This window comes from Lissotriton vulgaris, chromosome 9 (genome assembly GCF_964263255.1).
Source record: "Lissotriton vulgaris chromosome 9, aLisVul1.2, whole genome shotgun sequence".
In the NCBI taxonomy this organism is placed as follows: domain Eukaryota; kingdom Metazoa; phylum Chordata; class Amphibia; order Caudata; family Salamandridae; genus Lissotriton; species Lissotriton vulgaris.
Genome location: NC_141697.1, coordinates 695,768,445 through 695,789,493, shown reverse-complemented (window position 1 = coordinate 695,789,493; position 21,049 = coordinate 695,768,445). Strand labels below are relative to the sequence as shown.

Sequence of the window (21,049 nt, the reverse complement as noted above, 5' to 3'; positions counted from 1 at the left end):
GAAGGGGCTGTGTTAAATTGTTTTGGCCATTCACAGGAAAAGCCTGTTTCCTCTCTAACACGCGTTATACTACTCATTTGATGTGACTCTGAGTGGGAGCTTTTCTGCTTTGCTATACGGTTAACAGGTAACTGAAAGCTACAAACAACTGTGTACCAAGTACCCCTTCGAAGTTAGTTAAAAAGTGAAGGCTTAAAGAGCACTCATATCTCATCTGTAGCGCAGGCTTATCTTCCAGTCGGTACTCCTGACGTCCTTCTGGGCTGTCTCGGGGAGGTACCGACCCGGAGGACACCATGCGCATATATCCGCATTCATGCGCTGCGTGATTGACGTATCATGCGTCATTTTTCTGCGCGCAACGAATCTGGGAATTGAGACCAAATCCCGGCCATGCCTGTGATAAAGTTTATTTGAAAGCAGTGTCATGAAAAGAACCGGGTATTTTCTCACGAACAAAACAAAAAAAAACAATGGGGAAAAAAAGTTTGGAAATTTTTCTTTAGTAGTCATTATTATCAGGGTTGCATATCCCTCGCTTCCGCGCACTCTCCTTTCGTTAAAAAACGATAACATTCCATTTGTATATTTCGTCGACACACAATAACAACGAAAGCACAACTTGTTGATGAATTTAATTTATACACCCATTTCATATAAATTAAATTCAGACAAAAATGGATTGAACGAGGACATCCCTTGGATGTCGCTATGACATGCTGAAAGAGCCACTAACTACATATGTTCAGATAAAATAGGGACACAATAGTAGCTTGTACTGCGACGTCGCTTAGATGTCTGGAGATGATATAAGAGTATACTGCACTAGGATGTCGCAAAGATGTCGGTATAATATGAACAATAGCTTCTGTCATAAACAAGTTGTGCTTTCGTTGCACATTGTCTGTAGAATCTCTAATTATAGCTACATTGGGTCTCAGAAAAAACATGTGTATGTAGGTGTGCGTTCGTTGTCTGATGGCAGGACCTGCACATATGATACTGGCACCGAACACACTGAAACATGATATGACCCTCTCTGCCTCCAAAGGGTATCACTTGATCTAATACCAGCCGTGACAACTAAGGTGGGCTGCAAGACTGTAAATTAGAATCATGTTGCCTTTAAGTTTCTTCCATTTGCAACTCTTAAATAATATATAGATACACTTTGAAAAATGTTATTGTGTGTCGAGGAATTATATACAAATGGAATGTTATCATTTTTTAACGAAAGGAGAGTGCGCGGAAGCGAGGGATATGCAACCCTGATAATAGTGGCTACTAAAGAAAAATTTCCAAACTTTTTTTCCCCATTGTTTTTTTTGTTTTGTTCATGAGAAAATACCCGGTTCTTTTTATGACACTGCTCTCAAATAAACTTTATCACAGGCATGGCCGGGATTTGGTCTCAAATCCCAGATACTTTTTTCGAAAAAAACTTTATTAAGGATATAGCCCAGAACTGGTTTCTAAATGAGACAAGGACTTCATTTCCCATCAATACTCGTTGCGCGCAGATAAATGATGTATGATACGTCAATCACGGATATTTGCGCATGGTGTCCTCCGGGTCGGTACCTCCCCGAGACAGCCCAGAAGGACGTCAGGTGTACTGACGGGAAGGTAAGCCTGCACTACAGAAGAGATATGAGTGCTCTTTAAGCCTTCACTTTTTAACTAACTTCGAAGGGGTACTTGGTACACAGTTGTTTGTAGCTTTCAGTTACCTGTTAACCGTATAGCAAAGCAGAAAAGCTCCCACTCAGAATCACATCAAAGGAGTAGTATAACGCGTGTTAGAGAGGTAGCAGGCTTTTCCTGTGAATGGCCAAAACAATTTAACACAGCCCCTTCTTCATGCCAAAATAACCAGTTGCAACGTAATTAAGACCAAATACTTTACAGTTGTTCATAACTTTCGGTTACCTATTAACCGTATTGGAAAGTAGAGCAGCTCCTCGCACGAGTAGTATCCCGCTTAAAGTTACATCAAGTAAGGAGTATAACGTTTGATAAAGAGGCAACGGGCTTCTCCTTTGAACGGATTAAACTATTTAAAACAGCTCCTTTTGCATACCGAAGAAACCAGGTGCAATGTAATGAAGACCAAATATTTTATTGTCCAATATTGACACCATTTGCTTATTGGAAAGCAGAGCAGCTCCTTGTTTATAGCTTGTTTGCTATAACACAGCCTATGGCATTTACCCTTACCCAAAACACAAAAGAAAAGGTACCCAAAACCCACGTTTTTTTCTTGGTGTGATCTAACATGTCCAATTTGGCTGTATTCCTCATATCCAATATCCAATCCATTACTTTAGGGGAAAGCGGGGAGACCCACAATTTGCACAACTCTCTCCGAGCCAATAACATAGCATAAAAAATAGGTTTTGCATTATCATTCATGCTTTTTACCTCTAAATCATATCTCCCCGTTATTACTATTTCGGGGCTTACCTCAATTCGCAGATTCAGAGCTTGAAATAGACAGTTACTCACATCCTTCCAGAATTGACTTATATTTGAGCAAAACACAAACATGTGTAAATCGTCCACGTTGGGGGGTCTTGCATTTTGGACATTCCACTGCTCCGCCAGCTTTAAATTTCGCCAGTCTACGAGGAGTCCAATACGCCCTGTGGATCGTGAACAAAGCATTTCGCCTTAAATTTGCGGGTTTAACAATTCTATAAAGCATAGCCATTGTTACTTGCCATTGGTTCTCCGTCGTGATCCTCGGCAAGCATTCTTTCCATAGGGCCTCCGGGAGCTTGAAAGGGCCATCCTCCATATCCAATATCATCCAATACCAGATGGCCACCTCCTTCTTGAAGACCCCCTGCGTTCCAAGTTTTGACTCAAAGTCATTTTGTGTCCCAATTGAGATTTCTGGATCACTTGCCCAGCTCTGAATCTGTAAATATTTATACCTTGAAAAAACTTGCCCCCATAATTGCTGACATTGACCCCATGTCACCAACTTGCCCTCCTGAAACAAATCTTTCCATCTCTGTACTAGGCCCGCCCTCTTGAGCGGGAGAGCTAAAGCATCCATCGTCCAAGGCGGAGATCCTGGAGAGTCCCATAGTGGAGCCATGTAGCTAAAATATGGTAACTACAGTAATCTCCTTATCCTGTACCACATCTCCGCCAGATCCCGAAGGACCTTAAGTCTAACCTTTCTAAAAAACTTGGGGTCTGCAAACTTGTACAAAAAACCAAAATCTTTATATCTACAGCTTTTCAACATCACACCAAATAAGCTTCCGATTGATGAGATAGTCAGGGTACCCAGTAACATCCTACAAGTTTTTAAGCAAAAAGCCCACACATATATTTGCAAGTCCGGGGCCGCCAGACCTCCCTTGCACAGCCTCCTCCTCAATTTCTTCCATGCAAGCCGTGACCCCTTTGATGCCCAAATAAATTAAACTATCTCACTCTGTAGTTTAGCCAGCCATTCCTTTATAAATCCAAGCGGGATAGCCTCAAACAAAAAAGTAACCTTCGGCAGGATCACCATCTTAACTAAATTAGTCTGGCCAAATAAACACAAGGTAAATTCATCCATCCCTTAAGAGTGGCCGAAACCTCTTTCATTATCCTAAAGAAATTTGTCTTAGCCAAGTCACCAGTGTTTTGAGTGATCCTAACCCCCAAATATCTCATTTCTGTCCTGATGGCTAACCCTGCTGTATCCAGATTCCATGCCATGATCTCAGTTTTGTCCTGGTTTATCTCATAGCCTGAGACAGCCCCGAATTCCTTAGATATTTTTACAAAACAGTCCAAAGACTGATGCAGCTTTGATGAATAGATAATAATATCATCTGCATACAGGCCCATTTTATTCGACCAGTCACCAATCACAAAAGGGGGTATCATATCAGAACTCCTATTTTTGCTGGCTAGTGGTTCTATGTATAAGTTGAATAACAAGGGTGACAATGGACACCCTTGTCTTGTCCCACGCATTATTTTGACGGGTTGAGTTAGTATGCCATTAACCAAAACTCGTGATGTTGGGGAGCGGTACAGAGAGTGGAGGGATTCCATAATTTCTTTTCCCAATTTAAGGTGTTCCAGTAGTGCATTTAAGAAAACCAAGTTAACTCGTTCAAAGGCCTTGGCGGCATCTAAAGCGAACACCGCCAAGGGAAGTTTGTTTGCTGAGGCCATATCTATAATCCCAATGAGAGCAAAAGTTAGTTTTCCAGATATCGCCCCTTGATAAAGCCTTTTTGATCTTGAATAATCAGCTTGGGGATAACCATTCCTATATAATAACACACAGGAGCCAAGAGGGAAGAGAAAGGTACCACTGGGATCGCCCTCCACTCAGTCAAATTCAATACCAAAAGATCCCTGTACCCTGCACGTTGGTTAGCATACGTCTTATAGACATGAGTACATAGTTGTCTGGATACCACACTATCTAATTCCAGACACACCCCCTCTCTATTTATTTTAAGGTGTATAAACTCTAATGCCTTACTGTCCACAACAAACCACTGTTTGTCACTCCAAACAGGAGATTCCGGGCAAGGTTCAACTGGACATATCCAATGATGTCTGCCCCACTGAGACAATCCATCCACCCACACAGATCTAGTTTCAAGTGGGGCTTGTTCTTCAACTCAACAGTTTCCTATAAAGATGTCCAACATTGGTGCAGTGACCGAGTGGTAAACCCTGATGAATCTGCCAAAAATGTATCGGGCAGGGAAACATGTCGGTGACAGGTAGTGGTATGCGACAGTAAGCTACCAGCCTTTTTATTTATCTCACTCTTCTCTGTTTGTCTCACCATGGAGCTATTTCTCTAGCTTCTTGTCCAGCACCTTTCTCCACGCACCTTTTGCTTTTGACACTATTTTCTTCTTGGAAAAGGAATGGCAACCGATGATGAGAAAGGGGCATAGAATTGGTAAACATCTGCCAAGTTCCCCGAGGGTTGTTCGCCTGTGAGGTGCCTTCCTCTCCGCCACACATTTTTTTCATTTGATTTATTACTTTTTTAAGTGTGGGTGGATGGATTGTCTCAGTGGGGCAGACATCATTGGATATGTCGAGTTGAACCTTGCCCGGAATCTCCTGTTTTAAGTGACAAACAGTGGTTTGTTGTGGACAGTAAGGCATTAGAGTTTATACACTTTACCATAAATAGAGAGGGGGTGTGTCTGGAATTAGATAGTGTAGTATCCAGACAACTATGTACTCATGTCTATTAGACGTATGCTAACCAACGTTCAGGGTACAGGGATAACCATTCCTAACCTGTCTGCCAAATTTTTTGTAAAGAACTTGTAGTCACAATTTAGAAGTGATATAGGTCTATACGAGTCCATAGACTTAGGTGACTTTCCTGGTTTAAGAATCAAGGAAATTCTTGCCTCATTCCAAGAACTAGGTATTGCTGCTTTAGCCGTAAAAACCTGATTAAACAGATGACATAACGTAGAAGCTAGCTCATCTACCAATACCTTATAAACTTCAGCAGGCAGGCCATCCAGGCCTGGTGCCTACCACCTTTTGCTCTCTTTAATGACCTTAACCACCTCAGCTCGAGATATTTCCTTATTCAACACCCCTACCAGATTATCAACAAGAGGTTCCAAACCTTGTACCCACCCTTCTATATCAGATTGTTTTGGACACAACTCCTCCCTATATATTCCTACAAAAAACTCATGAAAATCATCTGCTATTCCTCTACCATCTGTTATAATATTTCCGGAATCGATCTTTTTGATTGCTTTTATTTGGTTCCTTAGTAAATCCTTTTTAGCTTTCCGCGCTAGCAATTTGCTATACCCTTCCCCATAAGAGAAGTGGGCCAACTGGCTAGCATCCCATTTTTCCTTAACTCTTTGTGACAGCTCTGATGTTATTTCAAACTTTAATTCGAACAGCTTATTCTTTATCTCCTCATCCCTTGTATGGCCCCCCGACCCTACTCCTAAAGTTTCCCATGAGCGGATTTCCTTCTCTAAGTCCAACACCTTTCTGTGGTACACTCTTCTCTTTTTAGCACCCTGTGCTCCCAATCTCCCTCTCAAAAACGCTTTACAGGTGTCCCACAAAGTCTCCGGTCTGGCTGATCCTACGTTTATATCTAAAAACACTTGTAACTCATCTCTAAGAACTTCCAATTAGTCCCTGTCTAAGAGGATTGTGCGATCCAATCTCCATGTTGAAGTCGAACCTTCTGCCCCCAGTTCTAGACTCATTTGCACTGCTGAGTGATCCAAAACATGGGCCCCAAGATGTTCCACCTTCGTTACCCAATCCTTCAACCTCACATCAATCAAAAAATAATCTATGCGGGAGCTATGGTTGTACTTCTTGTTATGAAAAGTATACCCTAACTGCTGACCTGCTTTTATTCTCCAGATATCGCATAAACCTTGCTGTTCCATGAGAAGTTTTATCCTAGCTGACATCTTACCATTTACCACAGCTCTACTATTTTCCGATCTATCTAACTTAGAATCCAACACCGCGTTAAAATCGACAGCCATGATTATTTTACCAGCAAAATCCAGCAAGTCTCCAGCTAACTCATCTAAGAGAGTTTCATCATCCAGATTTGGACCGTAATACCCAACAACCACCAGCACTTCCCCTGCCACTCTCAATTTCGCAATCGCCCACCTACCTTTCTTGTCTGCTACCTTATCTTCCATAACAATGTTAACCCCTTTCCTAATCAAAATTGCCACACCTTTTGTCACTATTTGTTGGGGTGTAAAAAATGCACTAGCAATCCAGCGTTGAGCAGAAAAAATCCCGTTACTTTCCTCTTCAGACAGGTGCGTCTCCTGCAATATAATCACATGAGCAGGGGAATCCTCTAAATACTTCAAAATCAGCTGTCTCCTTGACCTCACTCACAGACCATTGACATTCCATGTAAGGAACCTTAGTTCCATAGAGTTAACCCCACTCATAACAACCAACCCCTTTCTCCCAGTGCCAGGCGACAAGAATGCTCATGAGGATATTTTTTCCCTTTTCTCCCTCCCCCCCTCCAAACCCCACCCCGGTGCCCCCACCCCCTTACCCCTCCCTTTCCCCCCAATCAAAACACCCATGGCCTTGGCCTTGCGGATTTCCCTAGTGACGATGCACCCCTCTATTTACATTTTACTTTACACTAATATCAGTGCCGGGCAGTAATCTGACCTTCCTTTATCTAATCACCCCTCCTTGCTTGCTATTTACCTTGACATTGCTCCAGAAAGGCATCCACCTCTTCAACTCCCCTGAAAGTATGCATCTTATTCCTCCACATTACCTTTAAAAATGCTGGGAATTTCAATTGAACTGTGGCTCCATACGCTTCCCTAACTCCTACTGCCTATTAGCTGTGACAGGTGATAAATCTGACCTTATATCCACTGCAATTCCATCCACAATTATACTCTTCTTCTTACGGGCGGATGCCAAAACCTTCTCCTTCAAATTATAAGTCAAGAAGTTAACGAGAATCTTTCTGGGTTTAGAGCGGTTCGGAATCAACCAGAAAGGATCTCGGTGAATCCTCTGAATATCCCGCATCAATTCCTCTTCCGTTTCCTCTAACTGTAACTCTGTCTTGAGTAGCTGCACTACATAGCTCTTTATTTCCGACCCCTCCTTCCCCTCTGGTAACTTCAGAATTTTCAAATTATTCCGCCTCTGCATATTTTCAAGTCTCTCAACTCTCTCATCATCCTCTCGCTCTCTAAATTTGATAGCCTCAATCTCTTTATGATTATCTAAGACTCTCTCCCGCATTACTTTCACCTCTGACTCCAACGCTTCTGTGCGGGCAGCTAATTTATCCAGCTTTGCCTCCAGTAAACTGCAAGAGGTTCTTATACTCTCTTGATGAATACCCCTCTCTAATTTTCTAAGAAGCTCCACAATCGAAGAGTCCGTGCAGTCTATCTCAGGGTTCACCCGAGCTTCTTCTAGGTGTTTGTTATCCATCAGCGGGCTTTCTGTTATTGTCAGAAGTCCCCCCACCGCACCCCATGCCTCCAACCCACCTTCAACTGTTGACACTATATCCAGATGTATTGAGGTGTCTGCTTTAATCTCTTCCTCAGTATCTTGCACAACCTGCCTCCGTTCCTCCTCCATTGCAAGAGCCTGAAACCTATTAGGAGTTATGTGCGGGGACCAATCTTGTGTTTCTATATCTCTTGAAGTAAGATCTGGGCCTTGATTTGACAGTTTAGCTTGTGTCTTCAATATTAGCACCTTTGGGATAGGTTTAAAATATGCATTCAGTGACGGGGTTGTAGCTACCTTATAATCAACCCTTTTCTGTCTTCCTACTTTCGTGTCCAGCTCCGCCCCCTTGCCACTCTTAGCTTCTTTCACTGTGCACTTCCAGGGCTTCTTCAGCAGGGTCTTCAGCTTACCCAATGATACCTCAGTAATACCCCTTCATGTGCTCCTTAATGTGTACCGGGGTCCCTCTACACTGTCTACGCTATCCACCAACTTCCTACAAGCCACTTTATTTTTGTCAACACTCCTTGTCTGCTCTTTAGCCAACCCTCTGCTAGTTGAACCTAATGTGGGGGGTCCTACCACCCCTCCTGCCCCCCTTACCTCAAGCGTAGTCACTCCCAAAGATTCCTCTCCTCTCCCTCTACCCCCAGCACCTCTCCACGATACCCTGGCTGCCGCCTGACGACCTCTACACAGTTCCAATGCCGCTCTTCTCCAACTTGCACTACGCGACTGTGTAACTGGATGCAGTTCCTCCTCCCCCGGTTCTTCACAAAGCTGTCCGGGGCCCTCAGCCTCTGCCATGCGCCACAACAATGCCCCAAAGAAACGCTGTCCACAATAGAGTCATTATAGTTACAGCATAAGTTTCACTGAACACATTGTTATAGCACAAATCGCAGCGTATGTGATAATACCTCAACTTTTATACAACGTTTGCGGCCCGAGCCGTTCTGTGCAAACGCCGTTACAATGCCCCTAATGTCCACAATAAAGCCTCTTCGGCTGCTGCTCAGATCCTCCGCTACTGAGAAGCACTCCAAACAAACAGACAGACCGGGAGGCTCTGAACAACAACACTCACTCCACTGCTCTTCTCGAGGGCTTTCTCTTACCACGAGATAATACCCACACCGTTTCTTTCCAGGCGCCGCCACACAGAGAAACGCCGTTCACCGTAGAGCCGTTCCACTCTGCGGGTGCGGCTCCCCAGTCAAACGCTGCTCCTCCTCTCAGCCGCCCGACCCTTCGCTGCCGAGAAACAGAACGCCACACGCCTGCGGCAATCCACAAAACCCAGGAGGCTCCAGAACTCAATCCTCGCTCCCCCACTGTCCTCAAGGTAACCAGATTACATTCAGCTTTCTTTTTCCACCACAGATTACAGCCCAAAGCACCGCTTTCACTGCTATCGCACCGTCACCATCCCGACATCCGCGACCCGCAACCTAGCTGGCCGCCACGTTTTCCCGACTAAAACAGCTCCTTTTATATGACGAAGAAACCAGGTGTAATGTAATGAAGACCAAATATTTTATTGTCCAATATTGACACCATTTGCTTCGCTGTCTTGGTGCTATGAGCGGTGTTGTGATAACAGTGTTACTGGTTTGTCATATTAATCCCTTTTTATGATACTCTTGCCCTCTAGAGCGGTGCTCTAATTACCTGCGCTGTGGCCAGGTAAGAGGAAGTTTTTCTCTCCTACCATTGAGGTAAGTGAGAGCTTATACTCTACCTACCAGAGAGTATCTGTGCAATTCTGCATGCACCAGAGTATAAAAGAGTTGACCTCGAGTTGGATTACTTCATGTATTCTAACCAAACTTATAATACTTTTTGGTTGTTTGTCTTTCTATGTGTCTGTTTGTGTGTTTCCCGATCATTTATTGTTCTGGGGACTTCAAAAAGCGAGGAGAATGATGACATACACAATACCCAGGTGAAAAAAATCAGTTTTATTTCTTCACAAGCACTTTGAGCAGTAGCAATAATGGTCCTGATGAAGCAGCAGGATACCTTTTGCGATCCACGTAGTCTGCAGAAACATGTCGACCTCGCAAGCCAAGTAGCAGTTATTTGTTAAAACTACTGCTTTGTCGCTTCTTTTTATTAATTTGAGAGTAAAGAGGTGTTTCATTAAAGTGGTCTTTTCCCTCTTCACTATCCAATTTTAGTCACATTTAGCACTTTCTCACTTCACTATATTTTTGCACTGTTCTACAGTTGTCACTTTACACCCAGGTACACCATAGTTCACACTGGGCCTTTTTGGTCAGATAGGTTGGTTACATCTTTCCTATCCCCAGTGGGTAGAAGCACAACTCTTACCTTCTTGGTGTGAAGGATCCCAGATGATGAACAGGGCGGTATCGATCGACAACTGATGGGTATATTTTTCTCACGAAGAAGGAGTACCCATTTGTCTTATCACTTAGTCACAATATCGGTTTATTTCCTATTTGTGTTGTTTAGCTTTTGCTTTCAGACACTTAGTTAGTTCATATTGTTTTTGTGACCCACTGCTACATTTTGTATACTGACTGTATTTGTTGGGGGTTGTAGCATTGCATGGTCCTTAAATATCCCCTTAGGCCCTCCTTCCAGTCCTTTGTATTAATGCTCTTAAAATATATGACATAAGAGAGGAAGGTGTGCAGGGTAAAATAGTAAAATATTGCTCGGTGGAGTCGGGCAGCGCTGTGGGGCTGCTGTGCCTGAGTGATCAATGCAAAAACAACTGTTGCTGGACAGAATGCAGAACAATGTCATACATGCACCCCAGTACAGAGATCTGGGCCTAAATCCATTGTTCTTTTGCACTCCACACCACCCCAGTTCAGACATGGCCATATGCAAATCAGCCTTGACCCTGTGCCTCATGGGAACAGTCCAGCCCGAACTGCCAAGCCATGTCTTCCCAGGACCAGAATCAAGCATCCTAGGACCGGTTTCTGGCTATTGGCCGTCATCAGCTAGGATAGCTTGACTCCAGTGGTGTGGAGAGCACGGGACTCACGTCTGAGCATACCCTTCCCACTCGGGGTGACAAATGCAAAAACAACAGTTGATGGACAGAATGCAGAACAATGTCATACATTCACCCCTTTACAGATATCTGGGCCTAAATCCATTGTTTTTTTCCACCATCTGAACTGGGGTGGTGTGGAGTGCAAAAAAACGATGCATTTAGGCCCAGATCTCTGTACTGGGGTGAATGTATGACATTGTTCGGCATTCTGTCCATCAACTGTCCAGGGAAGGCATGCCCAGGTCCAGGGAAGGCATGGCTTGGCAGTTCGGGCTGGACTGTTCCCATGAGGCACAGGGTCAGACTGATTTGCATATGGCCATGTCTGAACTGGGGGGGCAGAGTGGGCTAAAAAACGGTGACGGATTAACCCCAGATCTGTTGACTGGGTGTGACTGTTTGATTGGTTCAGATGCTCCGTCCATCACCACCCCCTTTTGTACATCTTTGTTCGCAAAAAGTTGGCAGGGTATGCTCAGACGTGAGTCCCTTTCTCACTTTGCCACTGGATTCAAGCAAGCCGGGCTGAAGACGGCTGAAATGCCAGAAACCGGTTCTCGGAAGCTTGTTTCCGGTCCAGGGAAGGCATGGCTTGGCAGTTCGGGCTGGACTGTTCCCATGAGGCACAGGGTCAGACTGATTTGCACTGGGGCAGACTGATGGGCTACTAACTTGTTTGTTCTGCCGGGAAAGGAGCTTGAATAGCGGATTGTGACCTGACAGAGGATTGTGCCAGCAACTCGCCGCACCCGCTCCGCGGGTGCCGCTTCGTCATCTGGTGTTTGCAGGGACATATCTTTACCAGGATTCAGGAGAGCGGACGTGTGGGGGACTTTGTACCATCGAGCAAGCTCTGGTAGGCGCAAGCAGGGACTCACTCTCCCAGGAGTCCCTGCCAGACCGAGCACACCTGGTCACGCCTCCCTTGTCAGCCCCGCCCACAGAACGCCGTGTGTAATTAAAATAACCTGTTTCCCCCTGCCAGTGGGCCACCAACTTGTTTGTTCTGCCGGGAAAGGAGCTTGAATAGCGGATTGTGTCCTGACAGAGGATTGTGCCAACAACTCGCCGCACCCGCTCCACGGGTGCCGCTTCGTCGTCTGGTGTTTGCAGGGACATATCTTTACTAGGATTCAGGAGAGCGGACGTGCGGGGGACTTTGTACCATCGAGCGGGCTCTGGTAGGCGCAAGCAGGGACTCACTCTCCCAGGAGTCCCTGCCAGACCGAGCACATCTGGTCACGCCTCCCTTGTCAGCCCCGCCCACAGAAAGCCGTATGACCTACATTTAGCATCCGGGTCACCGCTGCGCGGGAGCGTCCCGGGAGAAGCCCGGGACAAGGGCGGGACCGTCCAAGGCCGTCATAGGCCGGATAAGGCTGGCTTGGGCCACCCCCTTTACATCTTGTGCCTCCTGGATTCTTGCCTCGATTTGTAAACTCAGCCTCATCCACTTAGTTTCCTGTTACTGTGGGGGGACGTTTGCTCTACTCTGGTGTTTCATTGCCCATGCCCATGACTACTAGATCGGGAAAAGGTAGAAAGGCGGGGGGGCGGGAGCATAAATGGGACTTTGGAAAATTTTATAACTCGTGCTTTCTCTGTGCTAGAAAAGGAAATTGCAGCCACTGAACGTAGATTGTCTCTTGAACCTCTCTCTCCCAAGCGTTCCTCCTTAGGGGCCATAGCACGAATAACATCTCCAGCTAACAATAATATGCGTGATGTTGAAGCGCTGCAGGCTCCTGAACACGATAGTATAGGCGCTATCAGGGCTAGCCTGGACAGGCTGAATGGGGTAGTTGTTTCAAGGTTAGAGTTTCCTGCCTCCTTTAAGCCCCAGAGTCCACTCTGCCATCGGTTCTGCCTTTAGTTCCCATGGCCGATAAAATGAATCCCCCTGTGTCTAGTGTCGCTTGCACTCCTCTCCCAAAAGGAAAAACAGTGGGTGGCGGGGGCCTAAGATTTCATGCCCTCAAGAGGAAAAGATTTGCCATCAACTCAAGGGGTGGGCCGCCCAAACTCTCTAAAAAGTTTAAAGCTAAACATACTAGTGGTGGTGAGGAATTTGCGGTGCCGGGGAGGGTACGCCCTTTGTTTCCATCTGTAGAAGTTAGCATGACCCCTGCCCAGCCCAACCCAGTTTCTCATCTGGAGAGTTTAGCAGAGAGCTTTCCTACATCCGATCTGCCCTTGCCCTCTCCCCCTATAGAGCAGATTGAGAAGTTAGTAAGGTCCCTTATCCTCCCCGTACTACAAAGGGTTAAGGATATTGCAGATCGTTTAGACAGATTCAAGCAGTCAACTCTAGATAATTTTTTCTCTCTCAAATCCTTGATAAAATTGCAGGCCAAAAACAATTTGCGAGAGAGCGAGCAGGTTAGATCTCATGGAGACATTTTAGCTCCTGAGCTCTCACCGCCTCAACCCTCCCAAAAAAAGGCCTATCCTCAGGGGTCTGCGCACCAGGGCGCTGTACAGGTTGAATCAGTTTCTACTCCGCCTACCATGCTCCCTCCCGACACTAGTCCCCGACGGTTCAGGGTCAACATTCAGTTAGTTCTGTTCCCTCAGTCACAAATCCGAAAGGACTTACCACTACGAGGGCGAAAGCACCGCGCTCAAGGAAAGACCCTAAAATCCTCTTAGAACAACCTAGCACAAATAGCCTTAAGTCCGCACCTGCCTCCCAGCAGCCTGCCCAGTCTTTCACTGAGGCTGCTAGATCCTCCCTGTAAACCTCCCACCTGATTGTCAGCCCTATGTCGCTGTTCTTACTAACGTCCCGCCACTGAAGGCTGACCAGCATGAACCTTACCAGGCGCTTAAAAATAAAGCCATGCACTGGTTGAGAGCGAACAGACCACTGCCTAACAAGCTGGATGGCCAGATTCTAAATGATAGAAGGGTAGGGTGGGTAGGATACGGACCCAAGCATCTCCAGGGGGATTGCATGGTGGTGAATTTCAAGGATGCCAGGGTTGCCCCATTCATCTGCAAACAGCAGCAAGGCTAGGGAGGGGAGGGTATTGGTTTAGTAGATTTGAGCTATTTGTACGCTAGACCGTCAGGCTTCCCAAATGTTAGTCATCAAGGGTGGGGTGGGAGGCATGGTTTCATCCCTCCGGAGTACCACCACTACTCTCTTCCCTACCTACCTCACGCTTGGCCAACGAACCACTCGAGGGCTTTTGGGTACTGAAATGATACTTGCTCCTGGGACACACCCCTTCGTCTGAGTACGATCTGTGTCCCGGAATCATCTACCGACAATCTCCAGTCACAGCCCGCTTCAGGCAGTCCCTCTGACTCCATTCCCCCACGCCTTAGACAGCCTTTAGACTCGTCATCTGGTCTTGCTACTACCTATATTGCAAGGTCCACGAGAGAGGGCTTACCACTAACTATTTTAGGGCGGGCGGCCATACTTGGGTCTGAGTCCCGCACGGAGCCGGCTGTGGCGGATCCGTTTCTCAGGATTCTCAGCTGGAACATTGCGGGCATCTCTAGGAAGCTGGACCTTCCCGACTGGAATACCCTTGTGGAGGCCCTCTCAATTTGTATTTTCCAAGAAACATGGAGCAGGGAACCCTGCCATAAGGTGGGGTACTCATCGTTCTTCATACCCTCTGTTCCCTCCCCCTCAGGGAAGGGTCGCCCCTCAGGTGGACTTCTCAGATGGGTTGACGTCTCACTGGGGTGCAAAGTCGTGCGGCATGCGTCCAACTCCCCTGATGTACTCAGAATTTCACTCAAGGGGCCCCAGAGAGGGATCACCCTGTACATTATTAACATCTATGCCAGGGGGCCGAACAGAGGCTTACAGTCACCCACAGTTACAGGCCTGGAGGTCGTTCTTAGACAGCTAGACCTCATGTCCTGGTTGCGGGGGACTTCAATTGCACTTTTGAGCCCCTTGCTACGGAGGACATCCTAGGCCTTGCCGAAGAAGATGCCAAGAGTGGAATTCCCACTTTAACTATTCCACCCATCAGGAGGTGGTCCCAAAGGGCCATACAACTTAATTTCCTGACCCTGGAATATGGCCTGAGGGCTGTGAACGGGAGGACGCCCTCAGATCCTGTGGGAGCCCATACCTACAATAGGGCGCATCACACATCGAGGATAGATTATATTCTCATCGACGTTAACCTGTGGAGCTTCGTGCGGGATATGGTGGTCTCACCCACAGCTGATAGTGACCACAACCCCCTCTCCTTGACTCTGCACCCTTTGTGGCTAGGGGAACCTAGCGCGCACATGCCCTCTAAACCAGCCCACACTTCAGTAGTACGACCCCGACCCACTAATTGTGGGTGGCGCCTGAAGTGGTGCAATGTCGCTATGGATGAGGGCAAACTGCTAGCTATAGGGGCGCTCCTAGCAACTGTACAGTCCAAATTGGACTTGTCCACCCAGATACCCAGTGAAGTGACAGCTCTTTTCTGTAATTTAACCAACGCTATGGGTAATTTCTTCCTTCTCCGAGTTAGAGATCCTCCAGCCGGGAAAAACAAGAGATTTAAGAACCAACCAGGCTGGTTTACTAAAAAATGCAAGGAGGATAAATCCGCCTTGATTACTGCTGTTAAAAGTAAATCCCTGGCAAATATCAGGCTTGCTAGGAAAAAGTATACTCAGAGCATGAAAGCAGCTCAGAAAGAGTGGGAGGATAGGTATTGGTCTGATCTCATGGAAGCGAGTGCTGGCAGAGATTCTAGAGGGTTCTTGAACCTAATCAGACTCAGGAACAGACCAGATAGCACCCTTATTACATGTAACATCCCAGCCCAAACCTGGTATAACCACTTTCTCTCCCTTTACATCTCTGATGAGACGAATCCTCAGTTAATCGTTAATAGCAGTCTCTACACAGCTGAACCCCAGGGGGACACAATAGGAGATCCATTCACCCCTAGAGAAGTTGAGAGCGTAATAAAATCCCTGGTGCCCCTTAAAGCTCCTGGACCTGATGGGTTACCTGGTGATCCGTTGCGTGTTAACTACAAAGAGTGGGAGAAGGTGGTTTCTTCCTTGCTTAACGCTATCAACAATGGCGCGCCTGTCCCAGAATCTTGGAAAGGGGCAGAGGTCGTCCCGATATTCAAAAAGGGGTGTCAGGACTATCCCGCCAACTATAGGCCTATAAGCCTTATTGATTCAACTCAAAAGGTGGCGGGCAAAGTGATTTTGGGGAGGGTGCTTCAGTGAGGTAGACGACAATAACATTCTGTCGGACGACCAAGCTGGTTTTCGGTCCGGAACAGGGACCATAGAACAAGCTTTTAGATTGGTTCTTCTTTACTGGAAGGTGGTGGTGCTGGGCAAGGGCAGTCTTTACTTGGCATTTATAGACCTGAAGACTGTCTTTGACCTTGTACCAAGGGAGGGGCTATGGAGGGTTTTGTCGGAGATGGGGCTGCCACCGTATATCCTGTCCTTATTGGTGAGGCTCCACGCTGACAATTTTGCACAGGTGCGGTGGGGCACGCACGGTGAAAAAACAGACAGGATCCCAGTGGGGAGAGGTGTCCGTCAGGGATGTGTGCTCGCTCCCACTCTGTTCTCTCTTTATGTGAATGGAGTGGTTGAGCATCTGCTTAGAACTCCTGCAGATGCACCGTCCCTGGCGGGCAAGCGTATCCCCACATTACTTTTTGCTGACGATACCCTCCTTATCTCAAAGACTCCTATGGGCCTGCAGAGCCTCCTTAACAGCTTCCAGGAGTTCTGATCACTAAGGGGCTTGATTATTAACGCCAATAAAACCACATATTTGGTTTAGAACCCCCCAAAAAAATGGGTCGCCCCCCCGGTGCTGAATTCCGAGCCTTTGGAGAGGGTGGCCGAATTAGACTACCTAGGAATCCGCTTAACGGACTCAATGCACTGGAATTCGCACATCCAAAAGATGATACTTGGCCATAAAAGGGTGGGTGGTGCACTCCTAAAGGTGCAACGCTCCTCCTCAACCAAGCTGATCGCCCCAGTAGTGGAGATCTACAAAGCAAGGGGGGTTAGTGTTACTTTGTATGGGGCGGAGCTGTGGGGTACGTGTAACCTTGAAGCCCTAGCTAGATCAGAGTGCAAATTTTTGAAGGATTTGATGGGCCTCCCCCAGAGCACCGCTACCGTACCCGTTTTAATGGATCTGGGTTGTAGATCGATTAAGGACCAAGCCTAACTACGTCCTTTGCTACTCTGGGCTCGCCTGTGGCGTGTGCCTGAGTTGGCTTCATATGCAGAAGCTCTGTCAGAGGTGATGCTAATGGAGGGCTGGTCCAAGATCAAGTGGCTGAGGGACGTGAAACGTTTGCTTGGGGTCATTGGTCTCGGCGAGGCGTGGGGGTCGAGGACTGCCCCCCCCCCAAAGCCGTCCTAAAGAAACTGTACTGGACTTGGATCTCTTGCAAAATCTCTACAGATTCTAAACATTGCAAATCGACTTTAGATTTTATGAAAATTAAGGATGTGGTGGCTTATGAACTGTATTTAGATATTATATCCAACCCCCTAGATCGAGCCCTGTATTTTAAATTTAGAATAGGGACGCTTCATGTAAACGAATTGTTAGCATGGTGGAAAACTCCCTATCAGCGATCTCCTTTCTGTGCATCATGTCCAACGCGTGTTGAGTCTGTTGCCCATCTTTTTTTTAATGTCCGGCCTATTTAGCCCCTAGGTGGCGGTGGCTTAAACCACTATGTAGTCATTTGGGCACTCGGCAACACAAAATGGCCCTATGTATTTTAATGTCTGACACACGCACTTTATTTTTTGTGGTGTATCCAAGTTCCTAAAATGGTCTTGGTTAATTCGTTTAAAAAGGCTTGCTTTGTCAATTTAATACTTGTCTTAACTGCTTTTACAATGTTTTTATTGTGTAAATTGAATGTGCATGTGAATATTGATTTTAATCCATTGTATTATGCTTTTATGATATTCTTTTATATCGAAATAAAGCCTTCAATCAATCAATCAATCGATTTGCATATGGCCATGTCTGAACTGGGGTGGCAGAGTGGGCTAAAAAACGGTGATGGATTCACCCCAGATCTGTTGACTGGGTGTGAGTGTTTGATTGGTTCAGATGCTCCGCCCATCACCACCCCCTTTTGTACCACTTTGTTTGCAATAAGTTGGCAGGGTATGCTTAGACGTGAGTCCCTTTCTCACTTTGCCACTGGATTCAAGCAAGCCGGGCTGAAGACAGCTGAAATGCCAGAAACCGGTTCTCAGAAGCTTGTTTCACGTCCAGGGAAGGCATGGCTTGGCAGTTTGGGCTGGACTGTTCCCATGAGGCACAGGGTCAGACTGATTTGCATATGGCCATGTCTGAACTGGGGTGGCAGATTGGGCTAAAAAACGGTGATGGATTAACCCCAGATCTGTTGACTGGGTGTGAGTGTTTGATTGGTTCAGATGCTCCGTCCATCACCACCCCCTTTTGTACCGCTCTGAAAAGCATCCTGTCACACACCACACGAGGCACTCCTAATGCTGAAATCAATACTATAGACTGCATCATATCAGCCTGGCATAATCTGGGCCGTTTAGCAGTGATATTACCGGTGTATGCACCTCTACTTCCCCTCTCGCATCACGCGGAACTATCGGTCACACAAGAGGCAGGGGCTGCCTGTGCACACAAGCTAGCAGATATAGACAAAATGCAAGCAGCCACGGCCCGTGGAGGGAGTTTCGGTGGGGCGGAAAGGCGGGCGGGGGAGGGGCAGGGTGGGAGTGCTAAAAACCGAAGTATGAATAATTGAAGGTAAGTAAACAATTTAATAAATAAAACAAATTTCATAGCGCACCCTGCATAACATTTTGCGATGCAGGGCGCGCTACGAAATTCGTTTTATTAATTAAATTGTTTACTTACCTTCAATTATCCATACTCCGTTTTTTTGCACCCCCCCCCCCACACCTGCCCCTCCCCCACCCCGACTCTTTGCCCAACCGAAACTCCCTCCACGGGCCGTGGCTGAATGCAAGACCGGTTCCCAAAGGGTACCATCGTAAAGCCAGAGGGACTGCACTATACACAAAATAAGTCACCATATTCATGTTTACATACCGCAGACTAGAGGAAGGAGTAAAGGCACACTAGCCTACCTTCCCTGATGTACCTCCAACACTTCAAGCTCTACAGACATTTTTCCTAGGTCCCACAAGACATAAACTAGCCAGGCGGAACAAAAAACTGATGCCCCAGATCACACAGAAGGATTCGGAATATAACTGTCAGATTACTGCAGCCCTTACCCCAAATGGTATTCTATGTATTATTCACTTTAAATACCTGCACCAAACAAATGATACCCCTGCCTGACTATGGATGTACGAACACTTATGAATGTAAGAGATGTGGTGCTCAGGGAGCAGATTTTAAACATCTCGCATTGGCACTGTGGGCGTGTACAGGAATTCTGGGTTGAGGTTACCACTAGGCTGTGGACTATGACCAATGTTGTACCGCTGTGCTGCCCTAAAGTATGCCTACTATGTATAATGCCTAATCTCAAAGGTGCGACTGGAAGGTTTATAAAGGTTTATAAAAGTTGCATTGAACTTGGCAAAAGGGAGGGTAGCGATGTGCTGGGAGAGCAGGGTCTCTCCTCAGGCCGAGCTGCGGATTAAAGACTTAGTTTACTGCATAGAAAATTTGACACTGTACGCATAGGAACTGCCGCCGCCGTCAAGACCAAAAGACATCTGGGAGCCATTACTGGACTACCTGCGAATGCGGGATTTACACTTGTCTGAGAACGAATAAAGTTGTGCATAATTCCTTGTAAACAGATCACTCATTGTCCCTGTAATGTTCCCTTGTCTGCTGATGGTGGGCAACCATGCACTATAATTGCAGCAAGCCACGCATTGTTGTTATCTCATATTTGTATGATGGTAAATGTTAATAAAACTTTAATTAAAAAGAAAAAAAAAAGAAAATTATGTCACAAGATAAAAAACATCTGAAAGCCCTTCCACTCAACCTTTGAACCTCCAATAAAGCATTGAGGAAAATCATAACTTAGTTGTCCTGATGCTGTTCTGTAGCCATTATCCTCATATAGGCAGATTTCTCAGCAAAGGCAGTTCCAAAAGGTGCAGAGTGTATGATAAGATGTTTACATCTTAAAATGTGAATGTATTTTGACTGTTTTTTGTTTATAGATTACATAAGTGATCTTTACAAATGAAGAATCTGCTCTTTCACACAGATCATGATAACACTACGACGAATGCTACCACCATTTCTTCAGCACCAAGCACCATCACTGCAAGGCCTATAACTATCTCGCCTGTGATGACTAATCAAACCAATACTACATATTCCAGCACAAGGAGTTCAGGTAATGCTTTGCTATCAGATTGATCCAGTTTCATAAAACCAATCAAAGAACACCTATTCAGGTGTCCGCAAATGTTTACAACATTATTACCAAAATCCACTTTTTCAGTCAGCATTTCATATTGGCAACCTGTTCAAGGAAAGGGATTCTGAAAACTTTTATGAGCTTAAAAGAGTTTATTTTGTGCCTTTAAATGTGAGACACCATCTCTGTAACTATTACAATAATGAAATATCATATTAGAATTTCACCTAAAGAACCTATTATTATTCTTGATGTTTTACCATAAGAGGATGATTCACTGCCAGGAAACTTTGATGCCCCTCATTTTTTTCAATTTACTGCTTACTCTGTAGTGATTTATTAGGTAAATTTCATATAATTACAAAGCAAGCAGTGCTGTACAATTTTCTATATCATGTTTGCAAAGTCCAGTGAAGTCATCAATTTTTGCAAACATCTTCCTGTGTAGGTGAAGCTGGTAATGCTTCGAAGAGGGCATTGTGTGAATAAGTCAAAAGATATAAGGCAGGGTTTGCATGTTTGTTTCCCCTATTAGCCACAACTTTGAGATGTCCCTTCTCCTGCTGCCTTCTTTTTCCTTGCTTCAAAGTTAGGGTCTTAAAGAAGCATCAAGGGTAATACATTG

The 21,049-nt window shown here is 45.9% G+C and overlaps 1 protein-coding gene across 1 annotated transcript in view; it reads left to right on the top strand.

Moving 5' to 3' along the window:
• The window catches only part of LOC147692124 (mucin-12-like), a 587,862-nt gene that overhangs the window by 134,568 nt on the left and 432,245 nt on the right, over positions 1-21,049 (top strand). Inside the window, exon 4 of the mRNA XM_086936740.1 lies at positions 20,269-20,400. Within this exon, the coding sequence (XP_086792866.1) occupies positions 20,269-20,400 (132 nt within the window). The remainder of the gene's footprint in view (positions 1-20,268; positions 20,401-21,049) is intronic.